Raw genomic sequence first — 22,071 nt, forward strand, 5'->3', positions numbered from 1 at the left:
AATGTCAATTAAACACATCCATTTGTAACCCTCAGTTTCTAGGTTCTGCCCCAATAAGTTTTTAGGGTCCTGACATTGTGTCATATAGTATCTAGAAGTGACTAGCTTTGAATTAACTTTTCCGAATGACCACTGACTTTCAAACAAGAACAAGCGATAGCTTCTTGGTACATTTCTTTAATACATATGTTTGCATTATTTGAACAAATTATCTCTCTAAATAGGATTGTACTGTAAATGAAAAAACAATAGTAAGTTCAGTCACTGGAGAGAGATGCTGTTTAGATGATTGTCCTCTAGGCGAACTGCATCAGCACAAAACGGGCAACTGTAATTTCATGTCCGAGATGTTTTCCATTTGGATATATCAAACTATTTATGCTCTCTGCATTCTTCCGTATTATTTCAATAATCATATAACAACCCTTCCACTCCCCCACTAAACATGCTAACTCTAATTAGCTCTCTGCTACACAGATGTTTCCTCATTCAGACGTTCAGGGTCTGGTCATGTGTCACCCTCACTTTCCTATGGATTTCAGCTTACATTACATCACTTCAACGTCCTTTCTGTGTGTGAGCCCTCTGGGTTAATATGTCCTTTTGGATAACAAATTGATTGCAGATAGATATGAATGATAGATATACACGGTGTCCACATTATCTGCATTTGTTATACCCATGCAAATGTGAAGGATGCATATAAAACAGAAATGAAAGCAAGTGGTTCAATTCAAGGAGACTGCTGTGAAGACATGACCAATTTCTCTAATCTGCACTATTCCTACCAATAAATCAATGTATCACTGATGAATCACTCTTTTTCTGATCCGAAATAGTCCACAAGTCGGTGAGACCATCATTTGTTCTATGCAAGGGCAAACGTTTGAATCAGAGAATTATGGAGAATTCAGTGATTTGTAAATACTAATGCTATGGCTCTGTGTTTTTATGGAACACGAAGTTTAAAAAGCGTAATTCAAGCTGTTAAAGTGTGTGCTCAGTTATGACAGCAGGAAGTGTCGAAAAATGCATCAGAAACTTCCCTGGCAGGACAGGATCCGTAAGAGGTTTCAGATCGTGCATTCCGTGTGTGTCGCGGCACCTGATGAATGCCTTTGTCTCAAAATAAAGACAGGTGGATTGTTATGAAATTCTCATATAGGAATGCTTTTTAAAAAGCAGTTCGCACGCCCGTAGGCTCTATGGGGCAGCCGCACGGCAGCAAACCGAGGGGCACAGGGCTCAGCCCAGGGCGGGCGCGGCCGCGGGCCCCCTGTGGCGGGGGCAGGGGCGGGGGGGCCGACGGCGACAGACACCGAGGGGAGCCGCACGGAGCGGCCGCCTTATTTACAACTTCTGGCTTCTGCGGAGCTCAACAGTAATTCCCCCGTTAAAAAAAAACAAACTACAAAAGTGAAGCGAGCGGCCGCCCGCCGCTCCGAGGGGTGCGTACTCGGGCACGTACCCCCCGTCTCCCCCGGCCCGGCTCAGCGCGGCCCGTCGGGCGGCCGGCGGCGTCCCGGAGAAGGTGTCCCGGCCGCCGGCCGAAGTTGGCGCTCGCCGCGGTGAGCAGGAGCCCCCCGCCGCCGCCAGCCGGGCCACGGTGCCGCCCCCCGAGGGCGACAAGCTCCGCGGGCCGCAGCCGCCGCCCCCTCCCCGCGGCGCCCGGGGGCGGCAGCCGGAGCGGAGCGGGGCGGGGCGGGAGCCCACCCCCCCCCGGCCCCCGCCCGCGGGGACCCTCCCTCCCGCCTCCCCGCCCGCCCTACCTCCCCTCCCCGCCCCCACGCACCGCCAGAGCCGCCCGGGGAAGCGGCGGAGAAGGAGCGTCTCCCCAGAGCCCCCCGCCGAGCCCCGGCCGCGACGGCGCGGCGCCCCCGGCCCGGCCCGGCGATGCCGAGGGCGAAGGAGGCGGCGGCGGCGGCAGGGCGGCCGCGCACGGAATAGAGGCGCGGCGGATCGGGGCCAGGCACCTGCCCCGCCGGGCTGCCGCAGGGCACCGCGGGCACCGAGCCGCCCCGCCGGAGGGAGCGCCGCCCTCCCCGGCCGCCCGGCCGCCCCGCGGGGGAGCGCGGGCGGGCGGAGGGGCAGCCCCCGCGGCCATGCGCTGAGCGCCGCCGCGCCCGTCCATGGGGCGGCGCTGAGGGGCGGCGCGGCGGGAGGGCGCCGGGGGCAGGATGAAGTCGCAGCTCTTCAGCCGGTTCCTCCTGCTGCTGCCCTGGGTGCTCATCGTCATCATCGTGCTGGACATCGACAGCAGCCGGGCGCCGCTGCCCGCCCTGGCCCCCCGCGGCGGGGGCGGGGGCGGTAGCGGAGGGGCCCGGCCGGCGGCGGCGCGGGCGCCCCCCCAGCGGCGGCCGGAGGCGGCGCTGCCCACCATCTATGCCATCACGCCCACGTACAGCCGCCCGGTGCAGAAGGCCGAGCTCACCCGCCTGGCCAACACCTTCCGGCAGGTGGCGCGGCTCCACTGGATCCTGGTGGAGGACGCGGCGGCGCGCAGCGAGCTGGTGAGCCGCTTCGTGGCGGGCGCCGGCCTGCCCTGCACGCACCTCCACGTCCCCACGCCGCGCCGCTACAAGCGGCCGGGGCTGCCCCGCGCCACCGAGCAGCGCAACGCCGGCCTGGCCTGGCTGCGGCAGCGGCACCAGCACCTGCCGCCCCCCCCAGCCCGGGGTGCTCTTCTTCGCCGACGACGACAACACCTACAGTCTGGAGCTTTTCCAGGAGGTGCGTGCGGGGCGGGGGGCGCGCGCCGTTTCCCGCCTCGCCCCCCCTCGCTGCCGGCCTCGTCCCGCCTCAGGCGCTCGCCGCTCCCGCCCCTGCTCGCCCCTCGGGTGCCCGCCGCCACCCGTCCCGCCTCGCCGAGCCCTGTCCCCGCTTTGCGGCGCGCCCGGCGCCCCTCGCCCGCAGCCCGGGCGCGGGTGGGGCAAGCCTGCCCCCCGGCGAGGACCCCTCGCCGCGCCCCGTCCCTCCCCGGGGTCCCCGGCCCTGCCCGGGTGTGACCGCCCCTCTCTTGATGTTGAGTTTCTTGTTCCTCCCCTCCGCGGCACCCCCGCACCCCACCCCCAACTTTTTACCGCTGTTTTCTCGCTTTCCTGCTGAGCGAGGCAAGCTGAGGGCTTAGCGATCCCGCGTTTTTGTTAAAACCGGGATGAAAAGCGCGCTTTGATACTTGTTTTTTTCGGGCTGCGTCCCTCCCCGCAGGGCGAGCTCGCACCGAGAGAGCCGCTGTCCTTCGCCGTTTTTTCTCGGCGCGGATGAGTTAATCCGGAGCCGGCTCCTTCACGTGGAGTTGCCCAGTCCTTTTGAAGCCTTTCACTCTCAAAAGTAGCAAATCGTTTGTGTAATGACTAAACACCCTTTCAGGAGTCTCTTTTGTGAAGGGACCTGGTTTTGTCTTTATTGCAGCCCCTTGCTGGAGGGCTTTGCTCCTTCTCGGTGGGAATTGGCAAGTGCTCGGGGGAGAGGGTGTCCAGCTTTCTTTCTGGGTGCCCCTTGGCAGGAAGGAGGGGTGTTTAGTAAGGGGACATAAAACAGCAGAAGAAAGATCATGTGCGTCTCCTGTGACAGCTGGAAGAGTAATCTTGGCAGTGAAATGAGGGAGGGAAACGGAAAAGTAGATTGGCAGCAGATAGGGAGGGTGCAGGACTTCACGCTGCAGTCCACGTCTTCTGCTGGTGGATAGTGCTCTGTTCAGTGGTGTACACCCATGTTCTGCGCCTTGGAAGCATTGTGCTTCCTCACATGCTTTGCAGGCGGTAGGTTGAAATGAGCAAGATGCACGGAATGTGAAGCACGTGAAATTTCCTAAAGCAAGTTATTTTAGAAGTGGTTATGTTCTTTTATGTTTAGATGCATAATGCTTCTCTTTCCGTGGGGCAGGTGGGCAGGTGCAGGGTCCCCATTCAGCAGGAATGCTCTGCTTCCTTTGCTCATTTGGCATTCAGCGTCGAAGCTGCTAATTCGAAGACCTTTGCCTGGAGGCTAAACCTTTGTTGTAATTGATTTTCTTAAAATCTCATGGCTCTGCTTAGCGCATTATAATGCAGAGTGATTCCACGTACCCATCTTTGATGTGATGGGAGTGTCCACCTCTGTTCAGGATATAAAACTAATTTCATTCAATCTTAGGGAGTCTGTAAATTGATACAGAAAATACACTTCACCACAATGAGTAGTGTGGGACAAAAGATATTTGGAGACAAATCTCTACTTTTTTCTCCCTCCTTTATCTTTTTTTTTTTTATTCCCCTGAGTACCAACATTGAGGACAAGCTAAAGGAACAGTTTTGACAGGCATATGACATAAGTGACCCACAGCTGCTGAAAAGAGGTTCAGTCAGGTTTATTCTTTTATTCTAATTGCTGTGACTGATGAAATGAAAGGGTACAAATTACCTCTGATCAGCTAGGAAATGCAGGAAAGCAAGGGGATAAACCTGTCTGAAGGGTTAACCTTGGAAATTGCAAGCACAACAGGCAGTGTGTTGCCTTGTGCTAACAAGAATGGTAACCTCCAGTATGCAGCTCCACAGTTTTAAGGCTTCTTTTTCACCAGGGTTCAGCTGCTGGGGAAGAGGTGTTTATTCTGAGCCTTGTGTTTGCAGGCAACCACACATGCATGAATAAGTTTTCCCTGTGAAATGTGGTGGTTGGAAGGCTCTGTTACAGGAGTGGAGAAGGAGCTTTTGCTTCAGTTACCACTGCACGTTCCCATGGCTGTTTTCTGGGCTCGCTAATGAGTTGTATGCAAGGTCTCTGGGATGCTGCTGGTAGTAACACAGGGAATGCCTTGTCAGCCTGGCAAAGATGATACAAGTCTTTTGGCAGGCTTTGCCACCGGGATGTGCCTTTACGATGAGTGGGAGGTTGTGTTTGGAGAGAGCCAGTAGTCTTATTTTCAGTCGAGGCACCGCTTGAGGGTTGTTTGTGGGGTTTTTTTGTTGTTAAAAAAACTCTGGTTTTATGGATTCTGCCTTGACAGCTCTGTAGTAAATCCTGATCTCTCCTTCAGGAATTGATTGATTTATGAGGGTAAACTGTGCTTGTCTTCTCCAAGCATGAAGAGAGCAGCTTCAGAACGTGTTGTGGGCAGATAAAATCTGGTAGTAACTCCTGTCATGAAAGCAGTGGTAACAACACCTGAGAGGGAGGGGTTTTTTTTTTTGGTTTGTTACCCTGCAAGGAACAATCCTCCAGATCTGCAGTCGCGTAATGCCAGAGGATGTCTGATAAACTGTAGTCTGGTCACTGGAGAGAGTAGTATAAATGTAGAGGGACAAGACTGGAGCGCTGAATTCTGGTCCTACCACCATCCTGTGCTGGCTAGGTGACCTTCCGTATGTCACAGGCGTGGGCCCAGGGTCATGTGGCTCCCAAACTGCTAACAGTAATGTCTGCTAGCATCTGCGGGCAAGCAGTTATGCGCATTTGCTGGCTTATGAAACAGTAGGTCTGTCTTCTTTGTAATGGCTTTCTTCTGAGTCAAAGTCGGTTTCAGTAACAGCAGTGAGGGCTTGAGGGGGTGGGAGCCAAGGCTAGTTAGGACCGTGAAATTGACATGAGAGCAGTGTTGGAGTTAGGGGTGCATTTTGCTCAGAAGTCGTAAAAGCATTACTACGGAGCAGAAGTTGTGCCAGGGAACTGCACATCAGTGAAGGATTATGTTTAAGGCCTTTGCTGTGGGTTTCCCCAGTGCCCTTACAGAAAATGGAGCCTTTTTAACAAAGCAGGATCAGCAAAGGCTTTACTGTGAGTGGAGGTGTATAAACCATAAGGGCATGATCAAAAAGGAGCATCCTTTGACATGAAACACCATGGGATACTTCTGAGAGCTTTTGATGAGGAAATTCTAATCTCTGTCCAAAGTACTTCTGTCTGGTACTTAGAGGAGTGAGTACCTTATATTTGATATGGAGTCTACACCTGGGCAAAATGTATTTCACGGAAATCAGGACACACACACCCACACCCACAAACCCCCTCAGGCTTACAGTAGTGTTTTGCTGGAAAATGTCACCATCTGTAGTAAACATGGAACCCCCTGGTGCTGTTTGTAATTGTCTTTTTTCGAAGACGTACAATGGCATGTGGGCGTATTGCTTAGTTTTGCCAGTCAAAAACTACGTCCTCAAAGTCAAACTGAGCAGGGTCTGGGCAGGTTTAGTTGTCATCAGGTGGAGAGCCTGGTTTGTCTTTCTGCTGCTACAGTGTATTCAGCACTGACTCAGCTAAGTATTTTGTTAGGGAAAGCTCCCCTTCCCTGGAAAGGCTTCAAAGGATGAATTTGTTCATTGATTGTGAAATTCTTTAGAGTACTGAGTGGGGGCTGCAGCAGTGATGAAGAAATAAATCCAGGAACAGAGATGTGGCCTTAGAGTTATCCCCAACTCCTTCCGTTGGAGAGTATAGTGGTGGTCAGGTAAAAAATGAGGCTTTTACTTAAAGGCTGGTGGCTCTGGCAGATTGTGTTTTATCACTTATTATTTTGGGATCCAGACCTTGAGAATAATTTATACCATTTCTGCTCAGGTATGAACTGTTCACCTGGAGGTGTCCATCTGCATCTCTCCATCAAAAACAACAGTCCACTTTCTGAAAATATGTTTTTATCAGTTGCATGTCAGTCTGTGTTCATAACAAGAGCCACTGAGAGGCCTGATATCCCACCTGCCATATGTGATACGCTCTACAGATGTTTCTACGTGAATCGTCATAACTTCTATTTTTTACTATAGGCTGTTCTTTTTGGAGTGACTCTGTTATCATTTCTGTTGCGTTTGTGCTGCGTCTTATTCCTGAATGCAAGTTATTGTAATATTGTGACTGATGCCTAGCAACTGCCAATTTCATATTTTTTAAAATTCCAGAAAGAAAACGTTAGGTAAAGCTGGCATTCCACATTCATAGAGAGATTTTAAAAACAAGATTAGCCTAAGTACTGGAAACCAGACACATAGCTAAGTTTAGTTTCCCTTAACTCTTTGCATCATTCATGTGTTTCTGTGTCTCAGGCATGTTCTCTGTATTTTGTATTTTGTGTAGTTGGGCAAAAGCCACCACTTCCTTGGTCCACGTGTGGGTACGTATGCAGGTTGGAGGAGTTAGTGTCAGAGGACCACTCTGCTGTTGATTGTGCAGACTCCTCTGAAACCTTGGGTGAGGGATGAGGTGCTTATGGAGTGCAAAGAACAGGAGTAAAGGTCCAGCATGTGTGAGAAAGTGAGCTTGCTGCATTCAGAAATGCATTGATTTTTAGAGATTCCTGTCTGGGTTATATCTGTCAATTTTGTATTTTGCTCAGACACCTAAACTGAGATGCATGTGAAATTAAAATGCTCATATCTAAAACTATGATCTCCCTCACTGCCAGCCCTAGCCCTTTAGTCACTGATGTCTTAAACTTCTGTAGCAAGATTTTGCCAGGTGCCTAGAGCATGCTGCTATGGCATATACCACTTACCTTGTCCCACGCTATAAGGCGTGATGGGAATACAGTCTTGCAGCATGGAGTTCAAAGTAAATTACACATTAATTGTCATTTCTAAGGGAAAAGCCCCAAACTTGTATTTAATAGCTTAGCAGTTAGCCCAGTTGCCCACTGAGTTGGGGACCAGAATTCAATTGGCTGTAGCTGTTGCCTGTGTAAGAACACCCTGACAATGATGGTAGAGCTCAGCCCTTTCTCCTGAAGTTGAGGTAGTCATTACAGGTAACTCAAGATTCGTGGAGCCACAGAGAAGGTGAGAATATGATTGGTGAAGAGGACAGTCAGCTGGATTGCTCTTTGTAGAAGTAACTTAAACATCAAATTAAACAAAAATTGACTAATATTTTGAAGGTGTGCTATTGCTGATGTCATGGTCTAAATTGCTCAGGTAGGATCATCCTCAAATCGACCAGATGGGAACAAAGATTCATGAAGAACAGGGGGGAAACAGGAAACATTTTGTCTTGGCTAATGGACGTGACCTTCTTATTGAAGGTTAGGGCTGTCCAGCTGTGGTAATTTTCATAGTGGCACTGTAGAGCAGAGGGCATGTTGTACGAGAGATTTGGACTGAAAACATTTTCTTACGCCTCTGCCCTTCACTCCCCCAAAAAGTATGTGTGAAGGTAGTGGATATTCTAACAGCTCTTAACAGTTTATAGCCCAAAAAATAAATTCTTGTTATTAAAAATAGGTCAGAAATGCAGGCATTGCATGTCACACAGGTTCAGTTTTCCCATGATCACCTTTGTAAAACATTTTGAGAGCAACTCAAAAAAGACGTTACAGAAGAGGTGAATATTTACTGTTTATTCCAACTCTGACTAGGGAAGGGTAAATGCTCCTTAGATAACTTTTACATAACTGTCCTAATCTTTATACACTGTATTAACCTAATTTCTGTGTATTTTTTAATTGATATATTTATGCAAAAGATTGAAAAGTAGCATAAGTGAATCTGTTTATCTTTGAAAACATGAAGATCTCTTGGAGCTGGTTGGAAAAAATCAAATTTTTGTTATAGTCTTAAAAATAACATTCAGTATTCTAGACAGAATTATATATTAGCTGTCAGTCATTAGTTGTTTTCTTCATTAAAAAAAAAGGATCTAAATATGAGTTAGCAGTGCATTAAATACCTTTCTAGTATATAAATGATTTAAGAACATGACATTTTAAATGCACACTGACATTCCCCTTGCATGTAGACATGTAATACCTCTGCTAAAGAGGCTGGATTAGAAAAGACTGGGGAAGGAACAATGAAGTAGCTTAAAAATGAGAGGAAACAGTGACAAAAAAAAGCTATTTGAAGCACATTGATCCAAGTGAGGGGCTCCGGGTTACAAAGTACCAAGCACTGTCTGTTTCTGTACTTTAACAGCAATGTTTTTCTTACCTGTGAAACTGATACTGTTACTATGAAATTAATTACACATGGTCAGTGGCTCTTCAGGAGTACAGTGAACACAACCAAGCAGAGTAACAGAAAGTAGGATGAGAAAAAGATGTAGTGAGTAGAAGGACCAAAAGGAAACATGAACAGCAAATGTTTTGGAAGTCTTCCCAGTACAGAGAAATTGGCTTCTAACTGCTTCAGTTAAATTTAGTACAGTTTTCTCCTGTAGGGAAGCAATATTGACATTTGTGCCCAAGGATGCTGGTATAATTTAGAAGCATTACTCATTGTATCTGATATGTAAAATGTTGCTTGAGAGAAGAGGGAATTAATCTGTCCTTCCCTCTGCAGTGTGGATTGGGTACGAATCAGCAGAGGAGGTTTAAAGCAGATGTTTGGAAAAAAAGCTTTCTAATGGTGGGGATGGTGAAGCACTAAATCAGATCACCTGTGAGGGTTGCAGAGTAGGCTAGATCAATGATTGGCAATTTTTTTTTTTTATTTGTAGACCCTTTCTATAGGTTTTCCCATGGAGACATAGCCTTTAGAGTCAAGTTTACTGGCAATAAACTTACTTTTTAAAGTTACTATCCCCTAAGCGTCACAGTCCCTGAACCACAAAAGCCACTGGCACAGATTTCCTGTGACTCAGTACCTCCTTTGAAGTAACGGTAAGTAGGGGCAGAAGCTCCGTTTAATGCCTGGGGAAACGGGCGTAGCATCACTGCAGCTGAGCTATCCCTCTGACTTGTAGTGCAGTCACGTAAGTGTTGTTGAAGCAGAGTTTGGCTTCAACTGACCTGTGAGTAATGCAGGATGTCTGCGTGAGAACTGATACTGAACCTGGCTGTGCTTGTGCTTTAACACATAGCATTTTCCTCTGTGGAAGAGTTGTAGTGAAGGAGCTCTAGATCCCGTCTTTGGTGGTAATAAATCAGAATTTTGCATAGAAATCTGCTGGAGTCTTTGCTGGGATGGGGTGGTAGGGGGGGTGGGGGGAGGCAGTGTGTGAGCCTGGATGATAACATGTAGCCTGACCAGTATGATCACAAATTACATAGGGGTTGAAATGAAAGAGAACAGGGGGTGGGGAAAAAAGCTTACTATGTGTGGCAGCCAGGTTTGCATTTGCTGAGAGCTTTGAATTCTGAATAGAAATGCATCAACATCATGCTGCAAAAACATAGGATGGTTGTTCTAGCCTGGAAGCCTTTTCACTGTACGAAGTATGGCCACGTTGCCTTCTGTCTGTCATTTGCCTTCATTCCCTTTGGGCTTTTATATTTTATTACTGGCTTGGTATCTTCTCTAGCCATCAGTCTGGCGCATTCCATTAAGCAGTTTTTCTTGATTGACTAATGAGATGCTATTTTTGGCAATGCTTTTATCACTGTCTATTATTGCTCAGCTACATTTTCTGCATTTTCACTTGTTATTCTTTAGTGGTTCCTCTATTGCTACTGTATTTACTGTTATATGCCTTGCACTGGGGGTTCTTTGGTCAGTTGTTACTGCTCTCCTGTCATTTCCTTGCCCACTCTTTCCCAGTTGTGTCCTCCCTGCTTCATTTGGGTTTGTTCTACCATGTTACAGAATGCTTTCCTCATCTTCCCCTATCCAGCACATCACTTTCCTCCTATGCCCAAGACCTCCTTTCAAATAACCAAAAGTCAAAAGCATTTCCAGGAGGGAGATTCACCCGAACTTAAGATAGCTGCTGAAGCCAGGCAGGATGAATCACATCAGTAGGCTCCTACCTGTTCATTAACTATAGAAGTCTAGGATAGACCAGATGCCTAACTTATAAAGAGTTAAGTGTGAGTAAGTTGAATACCATTTATGTAAGCTACAAGGACTTAAAAAAGCTGCATATTAAGACAGCATGTGCTACCACACATTAAAATGACAGATAGAAGAGTAATTTGGGAAGCTGTTTGTAAGTTACAGGATTTTGGCAGTTGTTTAACGCACAGTAATAAAGCTATTTAGAATGACCATGTGTTTGAATTGCCTTTTTGTGTCCCAGTGATTAGCAGCATCAAATTAAAGATGCAAGTTGGCCTTTTAATCCAAATAATAGCTTTCTCCCCATCATACATAAATACAGCCTTAACACATCAGTATGTTAACTGCGGTAATGCTATTCTCAGAAGATTAAAAGAAATATTCCTACTTTCATCTGCCTAGCATATCCTGAGGCTGTGAGGTGTTTCAGAATTAGCATAAATACTGGTCTAGATGTGCTCTTTCAGTTTTTATTTAAAGGTATTGCTGTATTCTTGACACCTGCTTATTTCATTTTCCAAAAATGTAACCTGTGAGAATAAAGAAAGTAACCCAAGGACAAAATCAAGAGCTCTGCAGAGTGTTACTTCCTTCCTTCTGAAGTGTGGTAGCTTTACTGACTTAACTCATAGACACCGAGATGGACCCAAGACTGTTATAATTAAAACTTCTTGGGTCATTTCATGCTGGTTTCATGAGGTCAGTGAGATACTTTTTACTGACAAGTTTTTCCTACACACTGTGTATGGTAAAGTATTAATGTACATCAGTCTGGTTCTGCTAGCATAAATGAAGTGGCTACTATTGACCCAATTCAGAAGTCTCATGTGATCTGGCTCATTTTGCAGTACAGCTGTCCAAATGCTTACTGTGAGAAAAGGCAGGGTATGTATGTATGGGCTATGTCCTGGTTTCAGCTGGGATAGAGTTAATTTTCTTCTTAGTAGCTGGTGCAGTGCTGGGTTTTGGATTTGGTGTGAGAGCCATGCTGACAGGATACTGACGTTTTCAGTTGTTACTGAGTGATGTTTGTACTAAGTCAAGGAATATGCAGTTTCTCGGGCCCTGCCAGCGAGAGGGCTGGAGGGGCACAGGAAACTGGGAGGGGACACAGCCAGGACAGCTGACCCAAACTGGCCAGAGGGGTGTTCCATACCATACGACGTCATGCTGGGTATATATGAACTGGGGCAAGAAGGAAGCGGGGGAGACAGCCGGCATTATGGCGTTTGTCTTCCCAAGTAACCGCTACGTGTGCTGGAGCCCTGCCGTCCTGGGGCTGGCTGAACACCTGCCTGCCCGTGGGAAGTGGTGAATGAATTCCTTGTTTCGCTTTGCTTGCGTGCGCGGCTTTTGCTTTACCTATTAAATTGTTCTTATCTCAACCCTTAAGTTTTACATTCCTTTCTCATTCTCCTCCCCATCCCTCTGGGTGAGGGTGGAGCGAACGAGCGGCTGCGTGGTGCTTGGTCGCTGGCCAGGGTTAAACCACGACAGCTTACCATGCTTTAGCTATGCTCTTGTAGCTACAAGGTGCCTGCCCTCTCTTGCGGCATTTTGTGTTTACCGTGAGTACAGGTGGTTGGCACAGGGTAGCTAAAATGCTGCCTATCAGTACACTAGTAATTTTTTCAGGTATCCATACCCTCCAGAAGGTGTTAATGGCAGCGCAAAAAAGTTAGCGGGTGTCTGTGTTGGTCCTGCAGTTAATGCTGGTGTAGCACAGTTGGGTGCGTGTGGCTTGATCATGCCCTTGGAAACCTATTGGCGACTTGCCTGTGTAGACAAGCCCAACAGGATGATGTCCTGTGCCCATGTCTGATGTGTTTGGATGTTGCTATAAATATAGTGTTATCAAAATTTGCAGAATGGATGTATCATTCAAACCAGAGCTAGATGATCTTCATTAGAAGGTTTGTCTGATTTCTGTATCCAAATTAATAATTGCAAACTCTGCATTTCCTGAACGGAGGAGTAGGAGAGATAGGAAAAATGATCTTAAGCAGGGAGAATGGTTACAGACAAACGCATTTAAAATTAACCTGTGGAGAGATTCATGGGGGTCTTTCACTGGCAATTAAATAGTCAATGGTTTGGATAGGATCCTTGTGAGAAGTCCCCATATTGGCAATTGTGTATATACCCTGTTCTTATACAATACAGACTTCGGCTTCTGAGTGAGATGATCTGACTTGCTGCAGCAGTTATTAGGGTGGAAGTAAGATAATTTTGCTAAACAAATTTAAAGATACACAAAGAATTGGAGGGAAAGAAGGTGCATGCCTCTCTTCTGTGTGTACATATGTATTTGTGGATTTTAAAATACATATTTTATGCCTTCCCTATGTGAAAGTTACCCTAAGAATCTGCTAATGTTTCTAGCTTAGCAATGTGAACCAGAGTGATGCGACATCTTTGTTTTTTCCGGTGCATCTCCTGGGAGTCTAGATGATATGCATGATAAATCTTTCACCTTGGCAGAAAGAACATGTTTAATATTTAACCAAGGTTCTCTTTTACTGAAGTAAAGTCTATCAATAGGGGACTGCAGTTACAAATACATAAAACTGTGTGTTTTTGCTGAGAGGAGTGCTTGGGAGGAGAAAGGGATAATTTTCCCCTAAGGAACAGGCCTCAATTACAACAGAAGACAAGAGATTGTTTTAAAAATCTATCAAATTGAGCCCATGTTACACTGAAATAGTTTAATACTTGCTTAAATAGGACCATATTTAAGTACAGTAGTTAAAACAGTGGCTTCTGAATCAGCGTGGTAAACTGTGCGAGCTGCTGCATCTGTGCACTCATCTTCTCCAGTTCTCACACCAGACTGTCGGTGATTTTCCCATGGGGAGCAGGGCGTCAGGGTTCATGTCATGTTATCTCCTGTTTACTGAAGAAAATGGTCTACTAACCAGTGAACTGAATTCTCTGACTCCCAGTCATGCGTGCTTTTTGCTAAAGAAAGAGTAATATTTAAGTTTCTCTATGTGTCATCTCTAGGTGAGATGAGGACCACATTTCTAGAATTGTATTTAATTGCATTTACACCATTGGGAAAAACACTTATTACTGATAGAAAAGTAGCAGAAGCACCCTGCCTGACTTGCTTTCTGTCCTTCTTGGAAACTTAGCAGAGCTTTGCAAGAGAAAAATGTAGAAGTTAAAAAGACTTAGTCCAAGCTTCATTTTTTGTGAGTCTTTAATGAATCTGAGCTGCATCAATTGTACAAATGTAGTATGTTGCAGGTAGGGAAAGAGTTCTGTGTCACAATTTCCTATGCTCAGTGTATTTTTTACGAGTCTCAAACTAATTGTACTTGTCTTAATGAAGTCTGTATGTGTTAATCATTATTATAACATTCTCTTCTCGCTGGGCTTGTACAATACGTCAGCAATCTATAGAAATAAGTCCAGTAGCTATAGTCTCACAGATAAAAAAGATCTACTACACCTCTGAAAGCCCAAACAAACAAGAAAACAAATGCTGGGGGTTTTATGGCTTTTAAATGTTTTGGTATAAACAAGTAATATAAATAGGATATTTTCGGTAGAATTGAGGTGCCTATGGGCTAGAGAGCTGGAGAGTTCACGGAAAATGAGTGGGCACACACAGCTTTCAAATGCTTACTCTGTCGGTCCGAAATCTGTGAGCTAGAATTGCTTTTAAATACTTAGTCTTGATGATTAATGTGTAGGCTTTCCACCAACACTTCCCCAAAAAGCCTGCTAGGAAAAGGTGCATGCAGTCACACCATGCCTGCCTCTTGCAGATGCGTACAACCCGCAAAGTATCAGTATGGCCCGTGGGACTGGTAGGAGGACGACGGTACGAGCGCCCAGTCGTGGAAAACGGCAAAGTTGTTGGCTGGTACACTGGCTGGAGAGCTGACAGGCCCTTTGCTATTGACATGGCAGGTAAGTACCAAGTCTCATGATACATGTCATAGTAACTACTACATTTTTATGAGTGGGAAAGAAAGCGAGTTCTCAGTGTAAGCAGCTTTTAAAACTTCTGAAGTGCAGCTGCCGTGTGTAGCCTTTTGGCGCTAAATATCCTGGAAGTCTTAGCTTGCACATCACATCTAATGAAGTTGCTGCTTGGTGATATTTGAACTTACTTTCACTTGTTTTTAATTTTATGAGACAACTTGGCTTTTATGTTGTATAAATTGTTTGTCTGAAACAAGTTCATTGTAAATTAATTCATCCAGTTAATTTTTGCAAGGAGCCCCTGCCTTTCATTGTCGTCAGTCTACACCAGACAGTATAAATGCAGACCCTTCTTAGACCTCATGTTGTAAAATGCTACTTTATCATGAAATTATTTATTTTTATTGGTTATTTGGAATGATGGTGATAACTGTAGATGGATATAGTTTGAAACACTGGGCTTAGGGGAAGAATCATTGACAGCTGTAGCCTAGTGGATGAAGGTAGAAAAACTTCAAAATGGATCTAATCTATCTTCTGCTGTGAAGTTAGCACACCACGTAGCTCTGTCTTGCTGTCAGTCCATGCTTAGACAATCTTTTGTACATATTCACAACTGCTACAAGAATCACCGCTGTGCAGAAGTCTGATTTCTGATGTAGCAGCAGCTGGTTTCCCAGCAAATGATGTGATATTTGCACTTAAGCATCTCCTGTATTCAGGAAAGAGAGGGAAGGGAAAAGTTAAAATACAAGAGCAAGAATGGAGTAGAAATAGACAGCCGTTTTATTTTTTCTTAATTTTGTTGTTTGTTTGTTTGTTTTTTTTTTAAAAAAACTTATGTTTTGGGAAAGGGAAAAGGACAGTGCTTTCCCATCTCAACAGAATATTTGTATATGGATTGAAATGTCTGATGAAAAATGTGTACAGTATTTACAGTACAATTGGTTAGAAAGAGTAAAGGAGAACTAATCATTGTTAACACCTCAAAGACAGAAACATCAACAGGTGAATTTTTCTGCAATGTAGAAGCATTTCAAGTTAATAGTATCACCTGGCATGAAAATAAATATTTGAGTGTCCAGGTAGAGGCATTCCTCAGAGGAGAAGTGGATATGTCAATCCCCACACCCATGCAGCCTGTTGAGGACTGCAGCTGTGCATTTTAATAGTTTCTGCCTGTGGATTTATAGATACATGCTGATACCATGCTGCAGAAGTGGTTACTTGTGGGCGTTATAGATGATAACATGGTTCATTAGCAGCAGACAAAAAGCCGTTACACAACACTGGCCAAGGGAGTCTAACGTAGACACGAAGTTCTGAAGTTGTTTACACTTTGCAGTTGCTGGCTGCAAACTGGTGTGAGGGAAAAGCAGCTCCATTAGGAGCATTACCTGCTCATACTTTTACCAAACTGACAGAAGGGAGGGTTACAGAGGCGAATTGAGAGGATAGGAAGTTACTGCAGATCCACAGATGAAGAGTTATTACTTTGTGAGAGAACTTTTATTAGTCTTCAAAAAAATAACTGAAGAAATTAAATTACATTTTTAATTTCAGCAAGGATTGAAATGGATCCTGTGCAGGCTGGTAAAAAGTAATGTTAAGACTGCACTTTCGTTCCCCTCAGGAATATAACGGAAGGGCAGAGACAAACAGAACAGAACCTGTAAATCTAGAAGTGCATAGGTGTCTCAGCAGGTGCAGTCTGTAGGATGTGTGGCAACACTCAGATTTCCACCCTTGCCCCCCTGACTCTCCAACATCCCCCTGGGGACTTGGAAGACTTGCTAACAAACCTAAGTAGTACGTCAGCGGCATTCCTCCATCTGCTAGCACTGAATATACAAGCAAATTGGATTATACCATATACCACATATAAGGAAGATCAAGGATCTCTTTTGAAAAATATTACCATGAAATAAAAAAGGTGCATACATTAAACAGCTCAGCTGTCTACACCTGTTTATATAACTAATGTTCTGATTCCCAGGACAAAGGAGACTCTTTGGTTTATAGAACTACCTTTTCATATTTGATTTTCCTAAGAATTTCATCATGAGGCTGGGTGTGAAAAAGAGCGACTGCTTGAAAGGTTTAGGACCACTAGTTTAACTTGTGGCTGTTCAGAGGAAGCACATCCTTTCTTTTAAGCACATAAACTTCTTATTCTAGACTTCAGAATACAGGGCCAAATTCAAATCTACTGGAAGTGGAGACAGGTCCTGCTGATTTCATTAGGGTCACCTCAAAGACCCTAGCTAGCCAGCTTCCCTAGATTCCCCTTTGAAATACACTCACTGACAACAATTGCATTAGATCAGTAACAATTGGTTACTACTTAAGAGAAGTTTGTGGTTGATGCTGCTGTTCTTGAATGCTACATTGCATTCACAAAGCAGAGGAGCTGTTTCCTGTGTTGCTTCTTGTTTGGCAACCAACACACCATGTGAATTAGTTCATGTGTTTTTAAAGTTACACTTCAATTTTAACTGTAGGTGTGTTCCAGAGTTTCATGCAGACCTCCTTACCCTCAGGTAAGGAAAAAGCAAGAGAGAATTGGGTGCTGTAAGTGAAGTGTGACATTGATTCAGAGGTGGGCACTGTTGTTTATGATAGTCCTGATTTAAAATCTTCTATATTAAATAATGCTGTTAGTGGTTTGCTTTTGGCTTGTTCCCAGTGCCAGAGTTTTTGAGCACCCACGATCATGATTATCCTGTCAAGATTGTTCAAGGAGAACGGATGCATACATACAATGCTAACATAGGTTAGCATTCCAAGAGCTACTTCAGTCGTAGAGATTAATCCATGCCTGTGAATCACTGGGCAGGCAGATTTTGGACTTGTCCAGAGGTCATCCACTGCACCCTAAGTCCCTCTGCTAGGGCCTGAGCAACCAGCTATTTTTTTTTTAATTTTTATTTTTCTATAGTTATGAGATCTTTAGTACATCTATCTGATGTTTTTCTGAGAAAACAGCTAGTCTATTAATGACCCTGCCACCCCTCCATCAAAGGCTAACAAGTATTTTAAATGCCGAGTTCAAAATTGAGAGCCTCTTTCATGGTGAATTGACTGACAGCAGATGCCTTTGTTCTGAACTACAGAAACTCCTGGTTGAGCATCTCTGCCTTATTGCAACCCAAACAGTGTGTCACAGGGAACAGGTAACTTGTAAGAAGCAGACCCCAAGCCGTGGCATGTTCAACAAGCCAAAGGTGTAGTACCTTGAACTGTGTGGAAACCAGTAGATCTGTTTCAATATCAGCACTGACTATTAGCATTTATATACTGCAGAAATGATAAACGCTTTCAGTTTCTAGCTTGCCTTCTGCTACTATCCGATCTAGAGCATTCAGGAAGCAAGGGCATTAATTACAGCAACAAAATCTTTTGAGACTGGCTTCAGTCTAACTGGATGAAGAAAAATGGTTCTGCCTTTTAACAGAAGCCATTGATCTACCGCAAGTGAAGGTGTGAATTAACAGAAACAGCTTCCATAGAAATGAGCACAGATGTAGTCTTTGCCTTGCCTCCCTGGTATCTTGTCCTCTAACAAATTAATTCTTCTCTACATGTCTCTTCAGCCAATTAGATTTAATTTGCAGCCTTGCATTTAAATACAGAACACCTCTTTACATTCCAGCTATGAAATTGTCCGGTGGCACTTCACGTGAACTTAAGCCCGATATGACCTTGTAGGAGTAATGATCAAGTAAAAGAATTGTATGCATGTAGCACTGTTCAGTTACGCTATGCTGGAGACAGTAATCCCAGGTTAACCCCTGTTTGGGGGTAGCATTCAAAATAATAGTGTCTTTTCATCTATTGCCACAGGATCATTATCTACTGAGAGAAGTAACCTAGTGCCAGTCTGGTCAAAACCTCTTTTTTTGATCCCAAAATGATCCATCTGTGATAAAAAGTCAACTGAAAGTGTTCGCTAGAAAAATCAAGTCAAAATGTCATACATGTGAAATTATAGCAGTTCTAAAGCACAGCTAGAGAGCCAGGAGACAAGTCTCCTTGAATTATTTCCTCTCTTCAGGTTCCTTTATTGGATTCTTTTAAGAAACAAAGACTTTATGACCACTGGTCAAGGAAACAAACCTCGGGCCACAGGCCAGTCAGTGCACAGTAGTCCACGTCCTTGCCATGTATAACACTCAGTTCAATAATTTTGACGTTTATTTGATGCCTGAAAACCTGGGGGATTTTTGATAGCACCCTAAAACAGTGGTTTGCAATAGCATGGTAGCAGGGGGCACGGCCCAGCTGAACACCTGTGTGTAGGTAAAGCCCACCCTCAGAACTGAATCCAGTTTTCTCAACAGGAGAGCAAGCTTTGCAATGAGAGAACCTAGGAGAAATTAACACATGGTTAAGTATAGGCTACAGGGCCTAGGGAGCCAAGCTGAGACGTGCAAAGATAACCAGCAGACAATCTGCGTGTCTCTTCTGCTTAGAAAGCACTTCTCCACTCTAAAAACTAGGACAGTCATTAACTTTGGTGTTAATGACTGTTTATTAATGAAGTTAATTTATTAATAAGTAATTATGTTAATGAAGTTAATTACTTCATCTTCTCCTTTCTGGATGACCAGCTTAAATCTTTAAAATTTAAATCTTAAATCTTTTTTTGAAAGAAACAGCAGCTCCCCTTACAAAGCAAACTTTTTTTGTGTGTGTGCCCAAAATACCAACCACACTAAAGCACCACGACTTTATGGTCTGTTCTAATTGAGGGGGAAAAGCCCACCTTAAACAAAAATACTGAACTAAACTAGACCAGTTTGTTCACCAGCAATCAGCCTACAGTGAAGTTTTACAGTGCAGAAAGCTGGCTGTATGCACTGCAGCGCTCTTGCTGACTGAGTTTAAGCTCTCAGCTTCAGCTCTTCACAAATGACTGTGCTTGGCTACAGACAGCACTGGTGCGGAGCCCACCTTGTGCTCCCTCACAGCCAGGCTACAAGTTGTAGGAAGCAAGAAAGCCCTGTAGTCTGCTGAAGAAAAAGCCCTAGGAAGAGAAGGCCAAACTGCTGTTCTTTTGCCTGGTGCTGCTTACCTAAAGCGAGCAGCTGCAGCAGAGAACAGCTGGATCCCAGCACTGCTGGTAGCAGGTGGTGCAGTCTGCAGAGCTTAACAGCACAGGGTGAGGACAGACTACAGCCAAAGTCCCGCACCTCCTGCAAGTCTTTTATTTGCTAGAGTACTCTGCAAGGTGTGCATAAGCCCTTCCTATCTAGGCACCTATTAGTCTTTATCTTAGGCAGGATATAACGTATAAACTTAAATGTGTTTTCTGCAACTGTGTCCGTCAGTTACATCCAGCCCATAGTCTTCATCTGCAGTGTCCAAATCTTTATTTAAAAAAAAAACCCAACACCCCAAAACAACCAACAGACTTCCATTTCTGATGTCTTCCTGTGCTTTGCTACAAGCAAGAGCATGACAAAAGTGGTTTCAGTGTGCCTTTATTACATGCGACGTAGTAATTACTTCCTTGTATTTTCCTTTTTAAAAGGCTCCTATAAAAGCCACAGGTATTTTCAAGGAAGATACAGTAGCAAGACAGTGCTGGTAAGAAAAGGAGACAGATTTATATTCTATTAGAGAAAGTTACACTCATTATTAAATTGAGAAAATTGTAATATGGGCTTTAGAATTAAGTGTTCTTGCAGTTTTCCAGAGCAGATGTCAAAATTGTTACTACTTCTGTCATAAAGGGACAGCTGGAACCACTCTGAACTGCCAAAAAAAGGATTTCTTTGGTAGGCTTGGCCATTAGACATAAGGAGTTACAAATGCAATACTTCATAAGTTGAGTTTTGAGCTATACTTAAAGCAGCATACACTTGACTGAACGTTGCTGAATGAAAGCTGGAGAGTTCTATAAATAATGGCTAATTGGAGATTCATGCGAGCTGCTTCAGAGAGGGCAAGTTTGTTCGAATTGGTGATGTGTCAGCTTGTAATCTCCCTTTGAGGGACCTGATGTATGTTATTAGAGGAACACTGCAAAGAGAGGCACGTGCGTTGATGAAGTCCTCTCAGTTGTGCTGTGCAACGCACAGATCAGCTGCAAACTGTCTTGCAGGCCACTGTTGATGAAAATTATTCACATGTCCACAACAATGACATGGTGTGCAAGGCAAAATGTTAATACGACTTGTCTTTCATCAACAGTAATGTTAAAAATCTCTAAAGATCACAGTTGTTATAAGTAACATTTTAACCTTTTTTTCCCAACTCTCACCTTTAAATGTGGAAGTGTTTGTACAGTATAAATTTCATACATTTTACTTAAAATTTAGTCTTCTTTGTTAATTAGAAGCAGAAAGGAAGGATAGTCAGAGATCTTAGCAATACCTGACTCTTCAGGCAAAAAAAGCATGTTCTCTACATGATAGGAAATTGATTAAACATGTTGAAAACATGGTGCAATTAAAAAAATCTGATCGCACCTTCAGGGCAAAGCCAAACAATGTGGGGTGTACAAACCTACCAAATATTGTCTATCCACATAATCATATTTACACATTTATAAAAAGAACATGGGGGATTTCGAGTTTTAAGTATGAAATGTAAAGCCTAAACGTTTTTCTTGACTTTTTTTCCCCACCCGCCTCTCTCCAAGGATTTGCTGTGAGTCTTCAAGTGATTCTGTCACATCCGAAGGCCGTATTCAAGCGTCGTGGTTCTCAACCAGGAATGCAAGAATCCGATTTTCTGAAACAGATAACAACAGTGGAGGAACTGGAGCCAAAAGCAAACAACTGCACAAAGGTACCGATTTCCACACTTACTAAAAAGCTTTGGTATCATCTCTGTAGATGACTGTACTAACACAAATGTTATTTTATAGGTTCTTGTATGGCACACACGAACAGAAAAAGTCAATCTAGCTAATGAGCCAAAATACCATCTGGACACAGTCAATATTGAGGTATGATGTGGAGACAGTTACACAGGAAGTAGAGTACGGTGGATGTGTCAGGCGGTGTTGAAATCCAGCCAGTTAAAAGGGTCTAGATCTGCGTGAGACTTTTTAATAGTCCCCTGACGGACTTCTGTGGAAACAAAAGGAAGCTGTCAGATACTCTAATAAGCAAATCAAGTGGGTGTGCTTTGTTCTAACTTGTTTGCATGCATTTCTGAACTCGTCTTAATAAACTGACACTTACCTTTGTTTTAAGGCTGTTTCCACATAGTAAAAAGAATCAGAGAAACATGGCTGCAATGGAGTATTTTCAAAATCATAATTTATGTACATACTTTTTGTATTTATCCAGCTTAATGGTGTAATTACAAACTGATTTTAACTCACAAACTGTTGATTTAAATTGCATAAATGGATCCTTCAAATTGAGCATGTTTTCCTTCATTGCAATTAGGCTTCTTGAAGAAAGAGTGGTCAAGCAGGCCATACAATAATGAAATAAAAACCCACAAC

At 44.4% G+C, this 22,071-nt stretch overlaps 1 protein-coding gene across 1 annotated transcript; it reads left to right on the forward strand.

The window, feature by feature from the left end:
* Positions 1-1,777: 1,777 nt before the first annotated feature.
* On the forward strand, positions 1,778-22,070 carry B3GAT2 (beta-1,3-glucuronyltransferase 2). The gene is given in 5 exon segments (XM_040597960.1): positions 1,778-2,654; positions 2,656-2,730; positions 14,450-14,594; positions 21,256-21,404; positions 21,484-22,070. Coding segments are annotated over 5 exon segments (933 nt in total). The 5' UTR covers positions 1,778-2,177; the 3' UTR covers positions 21,571-22,070.
* The last annotated feature ends 1 nt before the right edge of the window (position 22,071 follows it).

Source organism: Falco naumanni, chromosome 6, assembly GCF_017639655.2.
Source record: "Falco naumanni isolate bFalNau1 chromosome 6, bFalNau1.pat, whole genome shotgun sequence".
NCBI classification, from domain to species: domain Eukaryota; kingdom Metazoa; phylum Chordata; class Aves; order Falconiformes; family Falconidae; genus Falco; species Falco naumanni.